The sequence below is a fragment of the Plasmodium relictum genome (assembly GCF_900005765.1).
Source record: "Plasmodium relictum strain SGS1 genome assembly, chromosome: 12".
NCBI lineage: Eukaryota > Apicomplexa > Aconoidasida > Haemosporida > Plasmodiidae > Plasmodium > Plasmodium relictum.
The window spans coordinates 286402-307855 of record NC_041690.1 but is presented as its reverse complement, the minus strand read 5'-3'; the positions used below and the strand labels follow the sequence as shown (position 1 = coordinate 307855).

General features: G+C 18.1%; 7 protein-coding genes and 1 non-coding gene across 8 annotated transcripts; 4 read left to right on the top strand and 4 right to left on the bottom strand.

The window, feature by feature from the left end:
* Positions 1 to 1016: 1016 nt before the first annotated feature.
* Positions 1017 to 3317, top strand: PRELSG_1208000 (DNA-directed RNA polymerase, alpha subunit, putative; the record flags this gene model as incomplete). Its single annotated transcript, XM_028677849.1, has 1 exon — positions 1017 to 3317. The coding sequence occupies one exon, from the start codon at positions 1017 to 1019 to the stop codon at positions 3315 to 3317; it is 2301 nt and encodes a 766-aa protein (XP_028534197.1).
* A 628-nt stretch (positions 3318 to 3945) lies between these two features.
* Positions 3946 to 5747, bottom strand: PRELSG_1207900 (conserved Plasmodium protein, unknown function; the record flags this gene model as incomplete). The annotated part of the gene is made up of 7 exons (XM_028677848.1): positions 3946 to 4083; positions 4222 to 4319; positions 4461 to 4516; positions 4709 to 4764; positions 4841 to 5182; positions 5280 to 5348; positions 5481 to 5747. The coding sequence occupies 7 exons, from the start codon at positions 5745 to 5747 to the stop codon at positions 3946 to 3948; spliced, it is 1026 nt and encodes a 341-aa protein (XP_028534196.1).
* Positions 5748 to 6814: 1067 nt separating this feature from the next.
* Positions 6815 to 6887, bottom strand: PRELSG_1207800. Its single transcript has one exon. It is a non-coding gene; the product is annotated as a tRNA-Lys (tRNA).
* A 766-nt stretch (positions 6888 to 7653) lies between these two features.
* PRELSG_1207700 (dihydroorotase, putative) lies at positions 7654 to 8736 on the top strand (the record flags this gene model as incomplete). The annotated part of the gene is made up of 1 exon (XM_028677847.1): positions 7654 to 8736. The coding sequence occupies one exon, from the start codon at positions 7654 to 7656 to the stop codon at positions 8734 to 8736; it is 1083 nt and encodes a 360-aa protein (XP_028534195.1).
* A 626-nt stretch (positions 8737 to 9362) lies between these two features.
* Positions 9363 to 9959, bottom strand: PRELSG_1207600 (conserved Plasmodium protein, unknown function; the record flags this gene model as incomplete). The annotated part of the gene is made up of 1 exon (XM_028677846.1): positions 9363 to 9959. One exon carries the CDS (start codon positions 9957 to 9959, stop codon positions 9363 to 9365), a length of 597 nt encoding a protein of 198 aa, XP_028534194.1.
* Positions 9960 to 11277: 1318 nt separating this feature from the next.
* PRELSG_1207500 (GTPase-activating protein, putative) lies at positions 11278 to 13186 on the bottom strand (the record flags this gene model as incomplete). Its single annotated transcript, XM_028677844.1, has 2 exons — positions 11278 to 12014; positions 12178 to 13186. 2 exons carry the CDS (start codon positions 13184 to 13186, stop codon positions 11278 to 11280), a joined length of 1746 nt encoding a protein of 581 aa, XP_028534193.1.
* Positions 13187 to 15341: 2155 nt separating this feature from the next.
* PRELSG_1207400 (DnaJ protein, putative) lies at positions 15342 to 16271 on the top strand (the record flags this gene model as incomplete). Its single annotated transcript, XM_028677843.1, has 1 exon — positions 15342 to 16271. One exon carries the CDS (start codon positions 15342 to 15344, stop codon positions 16269 to 16271), a length of 930 nt encoding a protein of 309 aa, XP_028534192.1.
* Positions 16272 to 17292: 1021 nt separating this feature from the next.
* PRELSG_1207300 (conserved Plasmodium protein, unknown function) lies at positions 17293 to 20850 on the top strand (the record flags this gene model as incomplete). The annotated part of the gene is made up of 7 exons (XM_028677842.1): positions 17293 to 18093; positions 18183 to 18501; positions 18967 to 19081; positions 19230 to 20047; positions 20134 to 20340; positions 20422 to 20576; positions 20704 to 20850. 7 exons carry the CDS (start codon positions 17293 to 17295, stop codon positions 20848 to 20850), a joined length of 2562 nt encoding a protein of 853 aa, XP_028534191.1.
* Positions 20851 to 21454: the final 604 nt, after the last annotated feature.

Here is a 21454-nt window from a genome sequence, read left to right as displayed (position 1 = left end):
TATTTTTTTTTTATAATGTCAAATGTAATTTTAATATTATATTTCTACTATTTTTTTTAAATAATTTTTAGAGAACATTTAAGTTATTTCTTATTTCATTTAATTTTATATTTGTTAAAGATTTAAAAAACAAAAACTTTAGAGTTTCTAATACATTATTGTATTGTTCAGCTATTATTTTACCTTATTTTATTTTTGGGGTGGATCAATTATAATGGGAAATAAAAAAATATTATAAAGACAAACACCTAAAAAAAAAAAAAAGGAAAATATTTATTTTAATAGAAAAATATTATTTTCAATATGATATATTATTTTTACAATTCTTTTATGTACTGTTATTACATATATGACTTTTTTTTTTTTCCTTCAAATTAGTTAATATATTAAAAGATAAGAACTTTTTACAATTTTACATTAATATTTTCAATAGATATGGATTTAAAAAAAAAGAAAAAGAATGAGAAAAAACAAAAACAAAAACAAAAACAAAAACAAAAATAAAAATAAAAATGAAAAAAACAAATATAAAAGCAAAAACAAAGTTTAATCCAGACATAAAAAAATGAAAAATATATCTGGAAAATTGATGATTAACTATTCAAAAATATTATTAAATGAAAAATATCTATCTTAAATTAACTAAAAAAAAAATTGGAAAATTTATTTTTTATTAATGCAAAATAAAATATTATTTTGTTTAAATACGCACATAATGGAAAGCTTTCCCAATATGCGTAATAAAAAATTTTTTTGGTTAAAGAAAAAAAAAAAAAAAATAAAATAATAAATTTTTAATTCTGTAAAGAAAAAAATCCTTTTTTAAATATGTATGAAATTTTTTTTTATTCATATATATTTAAAACAGGATAAAATAAAAATTTATTAAAAAAATATATATATATAACTTTGGGTTATGATAAAAAAGTTGATATATATTTTTTCAAGATGAATGGCAGAGAAAAATATTTATTTAAATCGAAATAAAAAAAAAAACCAATAAAATATTCTATATAATGCGGTTTATTGTAATTCTAATATGGATTTATATAATAATATTTTGCACTTATAATTCTTTAAAAATTGGCAGATTTTCATTTCCTGAAACTGGAAAAAATATATTCTTTTTAGGAAACTTAGGAACAGATATTAAAAAGAATAATAGAAAAATATTGCTACCATTAAAAAAAAAAAAAAAAATTGAACTAATAAAAAAGAGAAGACATAAACATTCAATTTATAATCATTCAGATAAATCGAACGAAAGTTATAAAATATTTAATAAAAAAAATTTTATAAAAAAATATGAAGTGAAAAAAGAAGAAATAGACGCGTATATAGAGCAAATTAAAAGTTGCAGTAGTAGTGGTTATGAGCCACGTTTCCCAAAAGATGCTTTTAGAACTCCAGAAGGACTAACAAATGTTATTTTAGATTATAAGTACAAAAATGATAACCTAAGAATCCACAATTATTATTATTTTTTTATTTATTTTTTAAAAAAATTGTCAGAAAAGGCAAAAAATAATGAACGTGAAACAAATCGCTTAATAAATATTCAAGATTTTTTATTCTTAAAAAAGAAAGGATTTTTTGAAGGAGATTTATATACATGGAAAAATTGGGTTCTTCTTAATAAAGGTGAATGGAAAGATGATATTGGATATGATGATGATGACAATGATTATGAGATAAGAACGTTACGAACTTTGGTTGAGCCGAAAATGAAAAGAATGCCTATTGAATATTGGGGGAGTTTTAGAGCAATAGACTTTAATGTGAACCACTATCCAATTTATAAGAAACTGTTTGATTTTTTTAATAAAGAAGAAGTGAGTGGAGATGAGCCAAGACATATTTTTTATCCATTTCTTTTTTATCCAAGATTTAGTGTTAGAAGAGATAGAAGTGGACTAGGTTATGGAGATGCTAATTTTTTTGGTAATTATTCTGATTTTTATGAAAAACGAAAAGAAAGAGAAGAAATGAAAAAAAAGAACAGGAATAAAATGAATATTATATCAATGAATCTCACGAATGAAGAAGATGAAAAAAAAAAAGAAGATAAAGAAAATGTTATAAATACTAGTATACATAGGGAAAATTTTATTGACAAATATGATTTTGGGCCAAACGATATAAAAGTTGAAGAAGCAACAGATATAATCAAATATCCACAAAGTGGAAAGTTATATCAGAAGTTCTACATAGGGCCATTAAATATAACGGATGGGCATACTTTTGGTTCTCTTTTAAAATATGTTTGTCAAACTCAAATATATGGTTATTCAATAGTTGCGATTAAAGTACATAATATGAATGAAGATACTAAAATTGATAATGTGCAAGAAGACTTACTTGAAATAGCATTAAATATGTCTGACGTGTGCATATATAGTAAAGAAATAAATGTAGAAAGTAATATACGTTTAATTTTTAAAGGGCCATTAATGCTAGTAGCAGGAATGATTCCATTGCCTTCTCATTTAAAAATAGTTAATAAAGAGCAATATATATGCACATTAAAAGAAAATGGGTATATTGATATTTCTATTAAAATAGAATATGGCAAAGGTCATTGGTTAACTTATGAAAAAGGACTATATAAAAGGGAATTAGGATCAGATAATGAATGTATGAAAAAAAGAGAAGTTTTTGAGGTTGTTAATAAAAATTATATGCCTATAAGTGCTAGTTTTAGCACATGCAGAATGGTACGTATTGCTGTTCATAAAATTGCTACAAAATATTGGTGTGAAGAAAGATGTGAATTTACTGATCCTAAACAGATGCTAGTTGTAGAAATTTGGACTGATTGCAGAATGTTACCTAAAAATGTTCTTTTATATGGTATTAAAAATATTAAGAAAATTTTAAGAAAATTTAGAGAAATGATAATAAATGATACTGATTTTCTTTGTCAAGAAGAGGAAAACGAAATAAAAAAACTATGGCCATCTATTGATAAATATAAATATTTACAAACAAAACAGAAAATGGAAGGGGGCCCACCTATTTATAATGTTGATGAAGCCTTAGATGATGAATTAGATAAGAAAAATAATTTAAATCCATTTACTGAAAGTCTTATTAATCCTGAAAATTTTCCAAAACATTCTAACATACTATTACCTTTGCAGGATACCCCCCCTCCTTTTCTTGATACATTAGAATGGCTAAAATTGGAAGTAAAAAAAGAAAAAAATAAGAAAAAAAAAAAAAAAAAAGATAATACATCTCCAAGAAGACATACTTTTGATTATGATGATTACTTAGATAATAGATTAGCTGATATATTAGATGAAAAAAAAAGTTAAAATATGCTTAAAACAAGTTTCTTTAATTAATATATTTATAATTTTATTATATTGTATATTTTTTATATTTTTCATTTTTTTTTCTCTTTAACATTTATTATATTAATTGAAATTTCATTTTTATTTACTAATATTATATATTAGTAACTTTTTTTTTTTTCTTATATTTATCTTATTTTTTAAGTCATACATATGTTTTTTTTTTTTTTTTTTTGTTAATATTCATGTATATTTCATATTAATACATATTTTTTGTTTTGTTTACTATTTACTTTTTTCATTGCAATGAAATTTATTTTTAAATATTTTTAAATATAAATCTCTTTAAATAGAAAAATAAAAAAATATAATAATAAAATAAAAAGTATATGATTTAAAAAAAAAAAAAAAAAGTATATTAAATAATAACCACATAACGCAAATGATTATCTATTTTAAATTACAAATTATTTTAATATTCATGTAATTATTCTTCCTGATATTAGCATATAAAATGTATAACTAATAAACAAATATGCAATTTTGTATATATTTATATAATTATTAAAAAAGTGTGTGACAATTTAAATAATGATTATTTTCATTAAAACTAATCATTAATTTAAAAAAAAAATTTTAAATGCTTTTTTTATTCTTGTAAAAGTTTTTCCCATATATAAAGATAATTTCCTAATTTAGGCATAATTAAATTTATGTGTTTTTCATTAACTATATAATCATTAGTTATTACCCAATACGTATCAGCATAATCTATTTTTCCACATAACTAAACCAAAAATATATAAAAAATTATATTTATTTGATATTTATTTTATATAATTTTATATTTGTACTATAACATTTTACTTAGTTTTTTTTTATTTTATTTAATTTTTTTTTTTTTTTTTTTGATATTGTATTTTACCTTATGATCTAATAAAAGTATTTTATCACTATCTCTAATAATTTCCAACTTAATATAATCATTTTTAAAATAAAATACTATATCCTTATTATTAGTTTCTTAAATAATAAATATGAATATTTAGATAAAAATAAAATTTTAAAAAGGTGTGTGTAAATCATAAAACAATGTAGTTAAGATATAATAAAAATAAAATAGTAATTTCGGAATAAAATTATTTTTATTAATTTATATTTTACCATGAAAAATAGGAATATAGCACTCTATATAATCCAATGATTCTCTCCAATGGAAGCTAAATGAAAAAGAAAATAAATCAATATGTTTCAGACATAATATTTTTTTATTCTATTATAAAATTATTATTATATTACAATAAATAAATATTTAATATACGTATGTTATAAAAAAGAAACTTTATTTTCATATAAAATTAAATCTTTATTTTAACTATTATTAAAAAAATAAAATAAAAAATTTTAATTACTAATTCTTATTTAATAAAAGATTTTTTTCAAATGGTATATGCAACAAACCTTTATACTAAAAATTATAAAAAAAAAAAAAATTTTAAATGATAAAATCAATATAATAAATAATATAGTTATCATATAAGTACCTTTAACAAAGTTTTAGCAGCATCTTTAAATGGATTATCTAAGTTATCTTTCATAGAATTAATTTTTTTATGTATTTTTGAGATATTTAATTCTTCATTTGGGTAATTATCATCCATTACTTCATCGAATGTTTCACCAATTTTGTTCATAATATTGTGCTCTTTTTTTATATCAGGATCTTCTATTTCACTTTTATCAGTACTAGAGAATGCACTTCTAACACATTTTTTTAACTTATCATCTGTGTTCTTTATTACATCATCTACTTTGTACATATTTATTTCTTTTTCTTGTTTTTCCATTCTCTTCTTTTCTTCTTCCTCTTTTATTTTGCTTCTATTCTTAAAAAAAAAAAAATATGCATTTTTGAATTTTTCTTTTACCTTTATTTTATAAATTATAAATGACTAAATTTTTTTTAAAATTTCTCTCATTTACTTCAATTTTCCTAAACAATTTTAAGGAATCCTCACCAAATTTGCCCTTTTCTATGTCTTTTATAAGATCCTGTGAAAGAAATTAAAAATATTAAAAAATAATATATTAATTACTCAAAACATATTTTTTTCGTTTATATTGTAGAATTTTAATGAACTTAAATATTATAATAAATTAAAAATAAAGATATTTTATTTTTACTTCTATTTCAACCCCAAGATTATCCTCTTCATTTTCATTAATACTTCTTATCTTTTTTGTTTTTGATAAAATTTTTTTTTTTTTATAAGTTTTTAAAAACGCATAATTATTCAATAATCTTGTATCTAAGTTTAAGAAGTCACTTAATATTTTTGTGTTGTATTTTCTAATCTTAAAATGACGATTATTAAGAGAACTAGTTATTTTCCATTGAAAGAAAAAAATAATGATGAAAGCAATATATAATTTTTTTAATAACTGTAACATAATTTACTTTAATTTAAACATCATGTTTTTTTATATATAAAGAAAATTCTATGATTAAGAACAGTATTTTCATACTTTAATTTAATAACTTATGATAAAAAAAAAAAAAAAAACTTGTGTAGAAGATCATAGTATTAAATGATAACTAGATCCTTAATATTTTTTCATAAATAATATATAAAACTTAAATATATATTTAAATCATTGTTACTGTGCTTATAAATATTCATTTAGTGAAAAAGGAAAATATTTTTATTTAATATTGCGCAGCTATTTAATACTTTTTCTTTATTCTTGGCTAATTTTTAACATAAGTTTTAACACTTATAGTTTATAAATAATTTTTTACCTTTTTATTTTTATATAATATTAATGAAATATATATAAACATAAAATTTATATATATATATATATTTGAAGTATTTACTTCATTCACGAATTCATAATATTTAATTTCATTTTTTATAAAAGTTAAGAGTTTATTCTTTAAGATGTAAGTTTAATTTTTTAAGAGAAATATTGATAATGTAAAAATAATTTTCTTGTAAATTAAGTTCTCGTAAATAAAAAGAAAAAAAACAAAATAAAGTAAAAAATAAAATAAAAATAAAAAAAAAAAAAAGTAAAAATTTTAGGCTACATTATTTTAATACAAATAAAAAAGCATTTTTCATTTATTAAATTTTTCAAAATTCAAGTATTTTATTATAATTCAACAAAACTTTATAACATTCATTATAGTAAAATTAAACATTAAGTAAAATATTATATATATATATATATATTTTTCTCTAAAAATAATACTAAGATATATGAACAAATATTTCAATAACATAAAAAAGACAAATTGTACAATTATAAAAAGAAAATGAAAGTTTTATAAAAAAAAAAAAATTATACGTTCGAATTAGATATTTTTCTTTTTATTCTGTTATTTCTTAATGTATATAATATATTCAAACATAATAATATATTAGAAATATGTTTCTTTAATAGCACAAAAAAAATTATTAAAAATTTTATAAAGTATTTTTAAATATTATTAGTAATAAAAAAGCTTTAAAGAGAGCCTCCTAGGGGACTCGAACCCCTGACCACCAGATTAAAAGTCTGGCGCTCTACCAACTGAGCTAAAGAGGCGAACAATATGGGATTTGTTTAAAAAAAAAATATTATAATATTTAATCAAACCAAAAAAAAAAAATTAAAATATTAAAAAAAGTATATATATATATAAGTATATATAAACTATATAGATAAAAAATATTACGTAACCAAGAAAATTTTTTCTTTTACATATTTAAAAATGAAGGAAATTTATATTATAGAATAGATGCTGTTTCTATAATTAATTATAAATACAATATACTAATAAAATATCTTTTAATGTAAAAAGAATATAAAAAGGCATAAAAAAAAATATATTATAAAGAATATTATATTACAAATACATGTTTTTTTTAAAAAAAAATAAGATATGATTTTTTATTTGTTAGCATTAAATATATTTATATTTTAAAATATATATATTATTATGTTCTTTGTTCAATTATGAGTTTGTGATTTATTTGTAGAAATTAGTTTTTACAGAAATAAATGCATTTTCATATATGAAGTTGTATCTTTTTCTTTTTAAGATTGTAATATTTTAAAATAATTATTTAAATGAGAATGATTTAACTACAATTTTTTTTTTTTATGCTCAGAAAAAAACAAAAAAGGTACTTTATCTATGGAAAATTCTATTTATTATTTTATATAATGAAATGTTTCACTAAGATAAACAATCCTTTTTTTTTTTTAAGTACATTATATAGAGAGAACAGTGAAATTTTTATTTTTTTAATTTATATTAAGTTTTAGCATTTTAATTCTATTTATAAGAGGAAAAATAAAATATATTAAGATGTTGGAATCTTTATACATACCAATAGCAGATGATATGCATTGCCATTTAAGGCAAGATGATATGCTAAATTTTACTGTGAATGCATTAAAAAAAGGGGGATGCAATAGAGTATTAGTAATGCCTAATACAACTCCTATAATAAGCACTTGTGAAGATGCAAAAAATTATAAAAAGGAATTAATGAAATATGACAATACTATAGATTATTTAATGACATTGTACTTAAATAAGAAAACAGATGAAAATGATATTTTGAATAATTATAAGGAATGCAATTTTCAAGGAATAAAAATTTACCCTAGTAATGTCACAACTAATTCTAAAGAAGGTATTAAAACCTTAGACCCATATTATAAAATATTTCATACTTTAGAAAAATTAAATAAAAGTTTGCATATACATTGTGAAGAACCAAATATAAATCCATTATATGCTGAAAGAAATTATTTAGATCATATACATGACTTGGCTGTAAAATTTCCTCATTTAAAAATTGTTTTAGAACACATATCAACTGTAGATACAATAAATATTATTAAAAAGTTTCAAAATTTAGCAGGATCAATAACACCTCATCATTTATACTTAACCATAGATGATGTAGTTAATTTAAATGAATATGACTTTTCTATAGATAATGTAAGTATTGAAAAATATGTAAAAAATGTATATAATTATTGCAAGCCTGTGCCTAAAACTGTTGAAGATAAAATGGCATTATGTAATGTTATAAAAGAAGATTTCCCAAGAATATTTTTAGGTTCTGATTCAGCACCTCATTATAAAAATTTAAAGAATGATCCTCATTTTAAACCAGGAATTTATACTCAACCTTTTTTATTATCATATTTATCTCATATATTCAACAAATTTGATTCTTTAGATAAACTTGAAAATTTCGCCTGTAAAAATGCTGCAAGATTTTTAAATTTAAAAGAGAAAACATTAAATGAAGGAGAACTTGCTATATTTATAGAAAAGAAAGAATTTAAAATACCTAATGAATATTTTGGTGTTATTCCATTTTTATCTGATCAAAAAATTGACTTTACAATATCTTACAAATATTATAACTCTTAATCATAATTTATATATTTTTTTGTATTTTTTGATAAAAAAAAAATGATATATATATATATATATATATATACATACCATTTTTTTTTTAACTTTAATATAGTTAACATACAAAATTGATAGCAACTCTATGTTTTATTTATTTATTTTTTTGTTAATTTCATAAAAAAATATATTTGATACTTCTTAAAAGTATAAAAAATTTGAGGTTCCCTTTTTTCTTTATCATGCTTCTATTAAAGTAAATTTTTTTCAAATAATGTAAATAATATTGCCTTGTATTTTAAATTAAAGTTAATATGAAAAATATGCATATATTTAATTTAATAAGACAAAATAAATTTTTACATACAAAATAGTAAAAACAAATAAAAAAAGAATTTTATAATTTGATGTAATAAAAATTACCACTGAGAAAAATAAATATATTTATTTTAAATTTGAATTCACAATATTAAAAACTATGATATATAAAATATCAAAATTAGTATATTTTGATATAATTTTCATATATGCATAGATTAAAAAAAAAAAAAAAAAAAAAAAATAGAAAAGAAAAGAAAAGACATAGTAATCTGAATCATTTACAATTTCTTTTGCTCATAAATTTTCTATTCTTATTTTTCACTCTATTGAATTACAATTCTTTTGATTTTATTTTGTTTTTCTTCATCTTCATCTTCTTTTTCATCTTCTTTTTCACCTTCTTTTTTATCTTCTTCTTCATCTTTTTTCTTACTTATTTTATCCTCCTTATCTTTTGTATTCTTCTTTTTCAGTTCTTTTTCTTCCATCTGTTCATCTTCCTTTTCCTTTGCTTTTTCTTGTTCTTCCTTTTCGTTTTTATTTATTTCCTCTACTTCCTTATCCTTTATATCTTTTTCTTTATTTTCTGTTACTTCATTAATTTTTTCATTTCCAAAATCAGAAGAATCATCACTGATGTCACTATCACTTTTGTCTATTTCTGAATTAGAAGACGGAAAAGTAACTTTTTGTATATATAAATATGTCATAGCCTTTTTCTCATCTTTTACGTTTATATTAATATCAACATAATTATCATCCTGATCATATGGGAATATATTAACAAATGCAATTGATAGCATAAAAAAAAAAAATGTTATTGAACTTGCAATGAATGTAATACTTGTAATTGCATTTCCATAACTTTCAAAGTTATAAATATTATTTGAAATATTTTGAAATAAAATATATTTCTGCATTTTATCATATAGATATAATAAAAATTTAAATATTATTAAAAATTTAAAAACAAAAAAATATTATAATTTATATATATATATATATCTTTATTTTGTCTTCCTATAGTTATATTCTATTAAAAATGATATATATATATATATAGTAAAATTTACAATATGGGATTTAATATTTAATTCATAATAAACATAAAAAAATAGAAAATTCAAACAAAAATTACTATCAATTTATAAAATTAAAATACAATATTTAAATATATATTATTTTTAATGTAATATTTACACTTTCATACATATATGCTTGTAATTCAACATAGCTTGTTTTGTTTTTTAATTGCATTTTAACTATGTTACTTTAAATTGACACTTATAAAAAATAATTAATATAGAAAAAAGAAAAAAAGAAAAAAAGAACAAAAATGAACAAAATACCAGTAACCTATGTGTATTATGGAAATATTAAAAATAAAAAAAATTTCCATAAAATTAACACATATATATATAATATAAAAAAAGTACACATATTTATCAATTACTTATTAAAAATAACAGTTACTAAAAAAAAAAAAAAGTAATAATAAATAAGATAATTAATAATTCTCAATTTATTTTAAATGTATTTTAAAATTTTTTTATTTAAAAAAAATAAATACTTAAAAATCATATATAGAATCATATAAATAATGAATTAATGAAAGCATAGCATACAAAAAAAAAATTTCATAAAATAAAAATAAAAAAATAAATGTAACATTCTTTTTCTTCTATATAATAGTGCATAATTTAATTTATAATATTTAATTCATTGGAAGAATTTATTTTTAGGCACTTTATACTATAAAACTTAAATTCTTCAGAAATCTAAATATAAAAATAATATATAAATAATTACTTGTCTACTTATTTTTTTTTTATTAAAAATTTGTAGCATTTAATTTTTTAATATTTTTAATAATTGGAGTAATAAAACAATAGGAAATTTATTAAAATTATAAAATCAGAAATAAGAAAAAATAAAAAGGTATATATATATATGATGTCTGTAATATGTATTTCTTCAATGATGATTTTTTTGAAAATTATTTGTAATAAAAATCATAAAGAACATAAAAAAAAAAAAAATGTATATATATATATATATTATGATGAACATATATATAGTGGAAAATAATTTAAATAAAACATAATAAAATATATTTAAGAATAAAAATGTTATATATATATATATATATGCAAATTAAGAAAAAAAGAGTAAAAAAAAATTTTATAGTATATTCATTTTAATATATATGTTATAATTTTCTTTAATAATATTAATGAACTATCCCAAATATATTGGCATTTCATTTTTTTTCTGAATTTCTAAATTTTCAGATTCATTTTTTTCAAATTTATTTTCTATACTTTTTAATTCATTATATATTTCATTCAAATGAAATATATTTTGTTGAAGTTGAGTGCAATGGTTCTCATTTATTAAATTTAAAGATAAAATATTTAAATTACCTATAACTTTATTTAATTTATTATTCATATGAGCTAAGGTTTTAGATATACCACAATTTTTAACTTCCTTATTCAAAGTGAGAATATTTAAATTGTGTTTATATTTATTTCTTTCCATATATTCATTAGCTATATTATTATTAAGATTTATTTTTACATTGTTATTATTTTGATATATATTTAAACTATTAGTTGTATTAGAGTTCATATTTATGTTAAAATTATTATTTTCTATAATTTTTACAGTGTTAATTTTATTTACAATTGAAATATCATCTTTTTTTAAATTTTTTTCTTTTTTTTCATTTCTTGATTTAATTTTAAATGTCAAGTCTATTAATATCCTTATATTTTCAACAGGTGGATATTTAAATAGTCTTTTTAAACAAAAATTTTCATCATTTTCTAATAAAAAGGATCTTATAAATAAAATCATAGAAATAGCAAAATAATCAACTAAAGGAAAAACACTAGATGTCTGATGAGCGATTTCTATATTATCTCCTTTGAAATCAAAATAAAAATCATTTTCAGAGTTTTTCAAGTAACAATCTAAAAAATAAAATAAAAGGAATGCATACATATATAATAATATAAGGAATATATAAAATATTAATGAAAAAATACATCTTTTAAGTTGAAAATATATGAATATATCTCATCATTAATATATGTGCTTAAAATATGTATATGTGTAAAGTAAAAAAAATGAAACCTGAAAAAAAGTTATCCCATAAAATAATTGTATCATCAATTTGAAATTCTCTACAATAAAAGAGACGAATCCATCTAAGTAAAAAAATTTGAGGTTCAATACTTAATGATATTAAATGATTATATAGTAACTTATCTGAGTTTTTTAATAATTTATGAAAAATATGTGTACATTTTTGTAATAAAACAGTTTTAAAAGAATTTTTGGATTGCATTTTTTTTTCATCAACTGATGTAAATAAATATTTTAATCCCATATGCATAAAATGATCAAATATTATGTAAGTGTCTGACTCTATTTCCTTTTTGTCAAATAATGAGCAAAATTCTTTATAATGTTTTCTATTTTCACAATTTAATGAATCGTTATAAACTTGCTCACGATAATTAATTATAAAAAAAATAGCTACGATTTCATTCATACCTTGCTTATAGGATATCGATGGATTTTTTTTAGCCCACACAAATAATATTTTATTTAATGTATTTCTTATTTCTTCATTTTGAAATATTTTTTTTTCAGAATAAGTTCTTAAAATATCTTGTCTTATTTCTTCATTTAATTCTTGATTTTTTTGCTTCAATGTCCATGGGTTTTTATCGTCAGATGATAAAGGGTGGAAAATTTGAGGATCTAACTGTTGAATATTTAAATTGGTTTGTTTAATTATATACTCTTCTTTATCTTGTTTATATGAATTCCTTTTATTTTGTATATGTATTATTAGTTCTTCTAAATTATTGCATTTATAAATACCTAATAAAAGAGGCCAGTATATTCTTCTAAAAAGACGATTATTCTGTTTATTATTTAAAATATCATTTGCCAAAGAATATATTAAATTTTTTTTTTCATATAATTCTTTTTGTTCAATAAAATTTACTTTATCACTATTTAATCCATTATTATTTTCTGGTGTAATTTTCTCATTTTTAAATAAGATAAAATCATTTAAAAAATCCTCAAAATTTATGTCATACAAATCTTCTAAAAAATTATTATCATGCATTGTTCTAAAGTTTTTATACTTTATTATTCATCTTTTTTCTTTTTTTTTTTTTATATTCTTTCACAATTATATATATTATCATGTATAAGTTAATACATATAGATAATAACCTATTAATTGCACGTATATAAACAAAAAAAAGTTGATTAATTTATAGTATACTTCATATTTTTTTTATACCATCTAATAAACATAAAATTACATTTAATTCATTTTAAACAATTTTTAAAGAAAATATATATATATATATATATTTTTTCTGTTTACTTAATTCTTTAACGTTTCACATTTATTAAAAACACAACAAAAATTGAAAATTATGAGATTTTATTTTTTATTTAAACTTTTAAACATATAAGAAAGTTTTTTTAATTTATTTTTTCTTATAAATGTGTGCACAAAAAAAAAAAAAAAAAATAAACAATTAAAAATAAAAATAAAATAGAAGGTATATAAAAATGTGTGTTGATTTTTAAAAGTTAATATTAAATTAGTTGATATTGTCTAAGTATGCTTTTATTTTTATTTTTTCCCTTATTTCTTTTTTCTTTCTTCTTTCTATTTCTATTTTAAAATAATAGAACACTATGAATATTACATAGAACACAAAAGAAATATAAAAATGTTCCTAATAAATTTTATTTGTGCATTAAAAAAAATAATGAATAATATGTATACATGTGCTTCTATGTATGCACATATTTATATATTGAAAAAATTAATAATTAAAAAAAATTAATATGAATATTAATATTAAAAAATATAAAGAGAAATATGCATGAAACTCTTAGTTTTTTTTTATATTTTTGTTCTACATTTTTACAATTTGTTTTATTTATTTTTTAACTAATTTTTATTTTTATTATGTCATTTATTTTTACTTTCCATAATTAAATTATATGATAATTGCATTTTTTATGTAAAATTCATTTGTTTTTAAAAAAAAGTATATAATTTCTAAAAAAAATGAACAAAAATATTCCAATTGATGAAACATAAATTTTATCAATCTTTACAAATAGTTCATAAAAAAAATGTAAATTTTCTTTATACAATTTTTTATAAATATGTTTTTTATGAAGAATATCTTACTGAAAATATGTAAAAAAGTTGATTTTAATTTATAAAATATAATTATCTCGGTATAATTTTGAAAAAAAGGAATATAATAACATAAATTATATTATCAAACATATAGTCTTTGATGGAGAAAAAAAAACAGAAATTAATTTATTATATACAATATATTTTTTGAGCATGTAAAATTATAATTTTTTGATAAAAATAGTAAAAATACTTAGATATTGAATGAAATTTCATATGGCTTGAACACTTCAATATGAAAAAATTAGCATTTTTTTTTTTAGAATTAATTATTAATCTTTTAACACTAAATTTTCTTTTCATATAATCTTTTGATTAGAATACATAAAAAAAAAAATTAAGTTAAATTAAATTAAAATTATATTAAAATAAATGAATTGCATGAAAATATAACATTATCAACTTAAATATCTTTTATAAAAATATTATATATTTTTAATAAAGTAAATTGCATTTCAATGAATTTAAGTAGCTAAAAAATTAATAGGATTTATTTTATGAAATTTATGGAGTTTAAAAAAAATATATTTATTTTTCTTTAATTATATTGCAAAAAATCTCATTCTTTAAAAGGAACACTTTCATATACATTAAAAAAAAAAAATTTTAAACTGGCTTTATAAAAGAAATAAATTTTATTTAAAAGAAGATATATCATCAATTACACCTTTCTAATTATTAAATTTAATTAATTTTTCAGTTTTTATTAAAAGAAATTTCTTTTAAAAAAATAAAAAAAGTAAACTTGTAAATTGGATTTCCGAAAAAAAAAAAAAAAATATAAATCACAATTTCTCAAGTAAAAATTAAAAGTATTTTCTATAAAAATGCATATTAATTTTATTTATATTTTTGTAAATTATTAAGTAGAATATATCAACAATACTTTATGTAAGTTTGAAAGAATTATATTTTTGAGGTAATAAACAAAGTAAAGACTTTGCATTTTGTATCATTGTAATATTTCTACTATTTTAATTTTTTTTCTTTTAAGTTATAAAACTATAAAATATAGAACAATTTTTTTTTAAAAAGAAAAAAGAAAAAGAAAATGAAAAATGATAAAAAATTAAGCTTGTATGATATTTTGGGTGTTGAAAAAAATGCTACTATCAAAGAGATAGCGAAAGCATACAGAATATTGGCTCTGATATATCATCCTGATAAATTTTTAGCAAATAGTAAAAAAGTAAATGAGGGAAAAGAAAAGAAAAATAATAATGTAAAAGAAAAAAAGGAAAAGAAAAATGAAAAAGATGAAAAAAGTATAAATAACAATGATAATGAAGAGCTGTCTTTAGAAAAATGTAAAGAAATGTTTTTACAAATTCAGAAAGCATATGAAATATTAAGGGATCCAGAAAAAAGAAAAAATTATGATGAATATGGTTTAGAGGATGAATTTTCAGAATTCAAAAATTTCTTTGATCCCAAATTATTCCACTCTAGAATTAAGGTAGAAGATATACTAAATTATGAAAAATCTTACAAAAATAGTGAAGATGAAAAAGAGGATTTGATTCAGTTTTATAATAAATTTGGTGGAAATCTAGAAAATATTTTAGAATATATACCATTTAGTGATGAAAATGACTTAAATAGATTTGTGAACATTTTCGAAAACTTGTTTAAATCAAAAAAAATAAAGAAAACTTCTAGTTATAGTAATTCGTTAAAAAATATAGATAATATCATTCAAAAATATAAAAATTTTATAAAAAAAGATTCTAAAAAAAGTAAAAAAAGAAAAAATGAGCAGCCCATAGACGATTTAGTTTTAGCTATAAGAAATAATGAAGCAAAAAGAACTTTAAAAATAAATTCACTTCTATCAAATATTGAAAAAGAATATGGTAAGAAAAGCTCCAAAAAAAGAAAGCAGAAACCTCCAACGGAGGAAGAATTAAGTGAAATAAGAAAGAAATTAGAAGAAAATAAAAAGAAGAATATGGAATTGAAAAAATTAAAGAAAAACTTATAATTTTTAACTTTTTTTAAATGATAAAAATATTTTATTAAAAGAAAAAAATGTTCTTTCCTTTTATTAAAATACTTATGACTTGATGATATATTTCCATTATGCAAATGTGCATATATATATATATATATATATATATATATATATATATATATATAAATTTTTTTTTTTGTAAAGCTTTATTATAAAAAATAATTTTTTAGATTTTCTCAGAATATGTAAAAGATAAAATAATTTTTTTTTATTTTATATTACTATTGTATTTTTTTTTAACTCTACATATTTTATTTTATTTTTTTTTTTAGTAAAATTATCGTTTCGACTTGTGATGATTATAATAACATACAAAATGAAATAAAAAATAAAAAAAAAAAATTTATCCTGAATATATATTATTTCTGAAAAAAAAAAAATGTCTTTTATAAAAATTTTGATATTTTTTAATAATGTTAATAAATTTTTGTTAAAATTTACTATTTCTTTAAAAACTAAAAATAAAAAGATGTATTAAATAATTGAATAATTTTTATATTATTTCATAGACGTATTTTCTAAATATTTAAAGTTTGCTTTTTTGTACATATAACATTTTAGATAATTAAGACTTTGAAATTCCTATAAATTCCTAATTTTTTTTTTTTATGAATTTTATTAAATATAATGCACCATTTTTTAATTTATATTTTTATCAATATAAATAAATGAATAATAATCAAATATTATATGCAAATTTTGCAATAAATGGAAAAAAGTAAAAAGATAAAGAAAATATGAATAAATTATAATAATAGAGTAAATGCTTTAATTATAACTTCTGTATACATCTTTTTTAAGATTAAAAAAAAACCTTTAGTTCAATTTCTTAAATATTTTTCTTTTTTTTTGTGATATATTTTAGGTAAAATGAAAAGAACAAAAAAAAAAGAAATTAAAATTTTATAAATCATAAATTTCTTTTATTGAAAACTTAAGAATCAGAGTAAATGTCTCTATGTCATTTTTCTTTACATATGCAAAATAAAAAATGAGTGAAAATGATAAAAACAAAGAAGTTCTAATGAACCGTTCTCATGTATCGAAGAAATATTTATCTAAAAATGAAAAAGATACTGATTTGGCTTTTCATATTGATTATGAAACACTCTTAAAAAATTGCAAACATAAAGAAAAATATATTGATTTAAATTTAGAAATTAATTATAATTTAGAGGAAATTATGGAAAATAAAGATAATATAAAAAAATGTATACATGTGCATGATATAATAGACGATGAAAATTTATATAGAAAAAAATCAAATGAAGATAACATAAAAAATAATAAATATTATTACGATAATAACTTATATTTTGATATAAATAATAAAATTTCTCCATTATATTATGAGAGAGAAAAAGAAAACAAAGACACAACAAATAAAAACTTGCATTATGAAAATAATTATAATGATGAAAATAGCTCATCATATTCAAATGATTCATACTGCTCAGATATTACTGTAAATTCTTCAGAAGAAAAGAAAAAATCTATGAATTTTTCTCAAAGAATTACATACGATAATAATGAATTAATACATAATTTAAATTTATATAATAAAATAATAAACTACAATATTCATAATAAAAAATATGAAGAAAGTAGTAACAATTTCTCTCAAATGAATAAACAAAAAATAGAAAATCTTGATTGTTATAATTCTTTTTTCATTAAGAAAAGTAATAATGAAAAGCATTCATGCCACCGTGAAAAACAAAAGAAAATTTATTCTCATGATTTTTGCCATAATACAATCAACAAAAAAGAGATGAATAGTAGTTTTTATTTGGTTAATAAAAATTGAAAAATTAAATATTATTGATAAAAAAATATATATATAAACAAATAATTTTATAATTTTTTTTATCTTTTCTGTAGCCAAATGAATCCAAATATACTTTTAATGAAAATAATGTAGATAATTCCCCAACAAATCTTAAATTTTTTAAAAGTAGCAAAAGCTTAAATAGCATAAAAATGGAAGAAGAAATATTAAATAAATATGAAAAAATATTAAAAGTTATAAAATATTTAAGAAAAATTAAAACGAAATATCCTGAAATTGAAACTATTGTTTCTATTTTATCTAATCATATTAAAAATATTACATTCAAGTGCGAGAAAATGTTTGATACAAGATCTCAATTAAATGATTTCTTAAAAAAAATATACATTTATCAAATTTTTCTATTAAAAAGTATATATACATATTATGATTAAAAGCATATATATGCAATTATTATTAAATAACTAATAATTATGTGAAATAGTATTAATATCTATCTTTTAGAATTTTTATATTCTGTATTCATTTAAAAATCTTATAGAATTTTGTTAAAAGATACTTGCATTTATAACACTTTTCTATTTTTCTTTTGTTATTAGTATCTATAAAATTAGAGAATACATCTAATAAAATTAGTAAATTTCTGCTTAAAATTAATAATATTAGAAAATATATCCATTTTTTTTAAGCACTAGAATAATAGTGAATAAAAACCTTAATATATAATTAATCATTATATTACTAATTTTATATTATATTTTTACGATAATACTATAATAAAATAAATGACAAAAAATGTAATATATTGGTAATTTTCTCTATAAAAATAATATAAAAACATTATTTAATTTTCTATTATTTTTTTTTTTTTTAAAGAAGTTGTTTTTAAAGATCAAAATATTGTAAAAAATAATGACTCCAGTAAATATCATAGAAATAATGCACCAAGAAATAGAATACGCTTTATTTCAACAGATCAGCAAAATTTAAGGTTCTTTATAATATTTATTTTTTTTAAAAAACATATATATATATATATAGCATAAAAATTTCTCATTTTGTTATATGAATTTTTCAAATAAAGAAAAAAAAAAATATATATATATATATTATGTTTTTATATATTTTTAATATTTCAGAGATTATTCAATAGTTCTAGAAGATAGTAATAAAAATATTTATTCTATGTTGCATCATTTAGATAAAAATGGATCATTCAACATACAAAATAAAAATATATTTGAATATATAAAAACACATGATGATAAAAAATTAGATAAAAAAGACGGAATATATAGAAAAAGATATGAAAATAACTATAAGGGAGAATATGAGGATCATGAACATGAAGTATTAGAAAGCAAAAAGGAAAAATTGATTAATAGAGGAGATGAAGAAGAAATGAAAGATTATATCTATAGTGAATATAAAAAAAGTACGAATATATACAATGAATGTCAAATAGAAGATGAAAATGCAAAAAATATATATGAAGATGTAATTAAAGTCAATACGAATAAATACAAATATAAAAATATATACAACAATCATGAGATAGATCAAAAAGAAAAGGAAAAAGAAAAAGGGTATTATCATGATTGCTTTATGAAAGATAAATATAATGAAGATAATAAATATATATATGAAATTGAAGAAAATACAAAAGACAAAAAAAAAAAAGTTAAAAAGAAAAATGAAAATATTTTAGACGTTGATCATGTGTTAAATAAAGTAATTATTCAGCAAAAAACTGAAAATTTTACGAAATTGAATGAAAAAGATGCATCACATACAAAGACATTATTTGAAAAATTAGAGCAAAGTAATGAAAATTGTGAAAATAAAAAGAATTTCATAAATATAAATTCTAATGAATATGAATCAAATAACCCTGAAATAAAGGATCTTTACAAAAATAGAAATGGAAAATTTTTTAAACATTCAGCTTATAAAGAAAGTAGTATTTTAAATTATAAATTTAAAAACAATTACTTGTATATTATAAGCATAAAAAATAAAAACAAAAAAAACATTTTTTTTTAGGAGATAAGTTGAATTTAAATGCACTTAATTTAGAAAACAACAATCCTTCTTTTATAAATAGATCTAGTAATGAAAAAGATAAAAAAAAAAGTATTGATAAAGAAGAAAAAAAAACACATATATTATATTATGACATAAATAAAGAATTAACCGCTATTTCCAATCGAGAATCTGTTATACATGCATTAAAATATACTCTTTTAGATAGTAATATTATTTTAAACATGTATTTAATAAAAAACTTTTATAATTTTTTATTAAATACATGTTTATATTTTTTTCTATCAGAACCCAAAAATTTTACAGTTCTACAAAACTTCTTATTTAAAATAGATGTTGAGCTAGTAGAATATAAAAATTTTATTTTGTTGATAGCTAAGGATATAAGGGAGCCACATTTAGAAGCTTTGTATGGATTAAATGATTTTTCTGTATTTGAAAAGGTTATATTAATTATATAATATAATAATAAGAATTTATTTTTTTTTTCATAAATATAGAATATGTTATAATGAAGTTTTTTTTAAAATATATCTTTCTATTTTTTTATTATATGTGAATATTCTATAGGTATATGGAAAAAAGGTAGCTCCCCGTTTTTTAGTTTCAAGCAAAGTTAAAATTTTTTATAAATATGATAAATTTTATAAAAGATTTAAAGAACTTACAAATGTAAGAGACTTCAGTGGCATAACAGATGCTGTACAATTGATTTAATGAGAATTATAAAATGAAAACAAATACATATTTTAACTGTGTAATTTAAAAAGAATAGAACTTTAACATTAATTTTTTATTAAGGCGACTATAAATAAAAATTATATGTGTATTTCCTAGATAATTTAAAAGATATATACAAAAAAAAAAAATTTAAATAAGTAAATAAAATAATATTTATATATATATAAGTGTGAATTTTTCCTTAAAACTCAACTTATAATATATATTTTATTTATCTTATGCTTTTTTTTTTTTTTTATTATACTTTTTTTTTCTCTCTTTATAAAAGTTAAAATATTTAAATATACAAAAAAATATTTTATATATTACATGAAATTTAAGAAAGTTACACAATGAAGTTGCACCTTAAAAAAAAAATAGTGCACAATATATATACTAAAAAAAAAAAAAAAAAGCTGCTATATTCTTTTTACATTGCATGAATTCATTTTCTTTTCGTAAAACCAAATACCAAAAAAAATATAAGGGAAAATTACTAATTTGTTTTAAAAGGTATTTTTTAAGATTTTGAGATATTTTTAGCTAATCAAATTATGCTCATAAATTTTTTTTTGGAAATATATAAATTTCAGCTATTTAG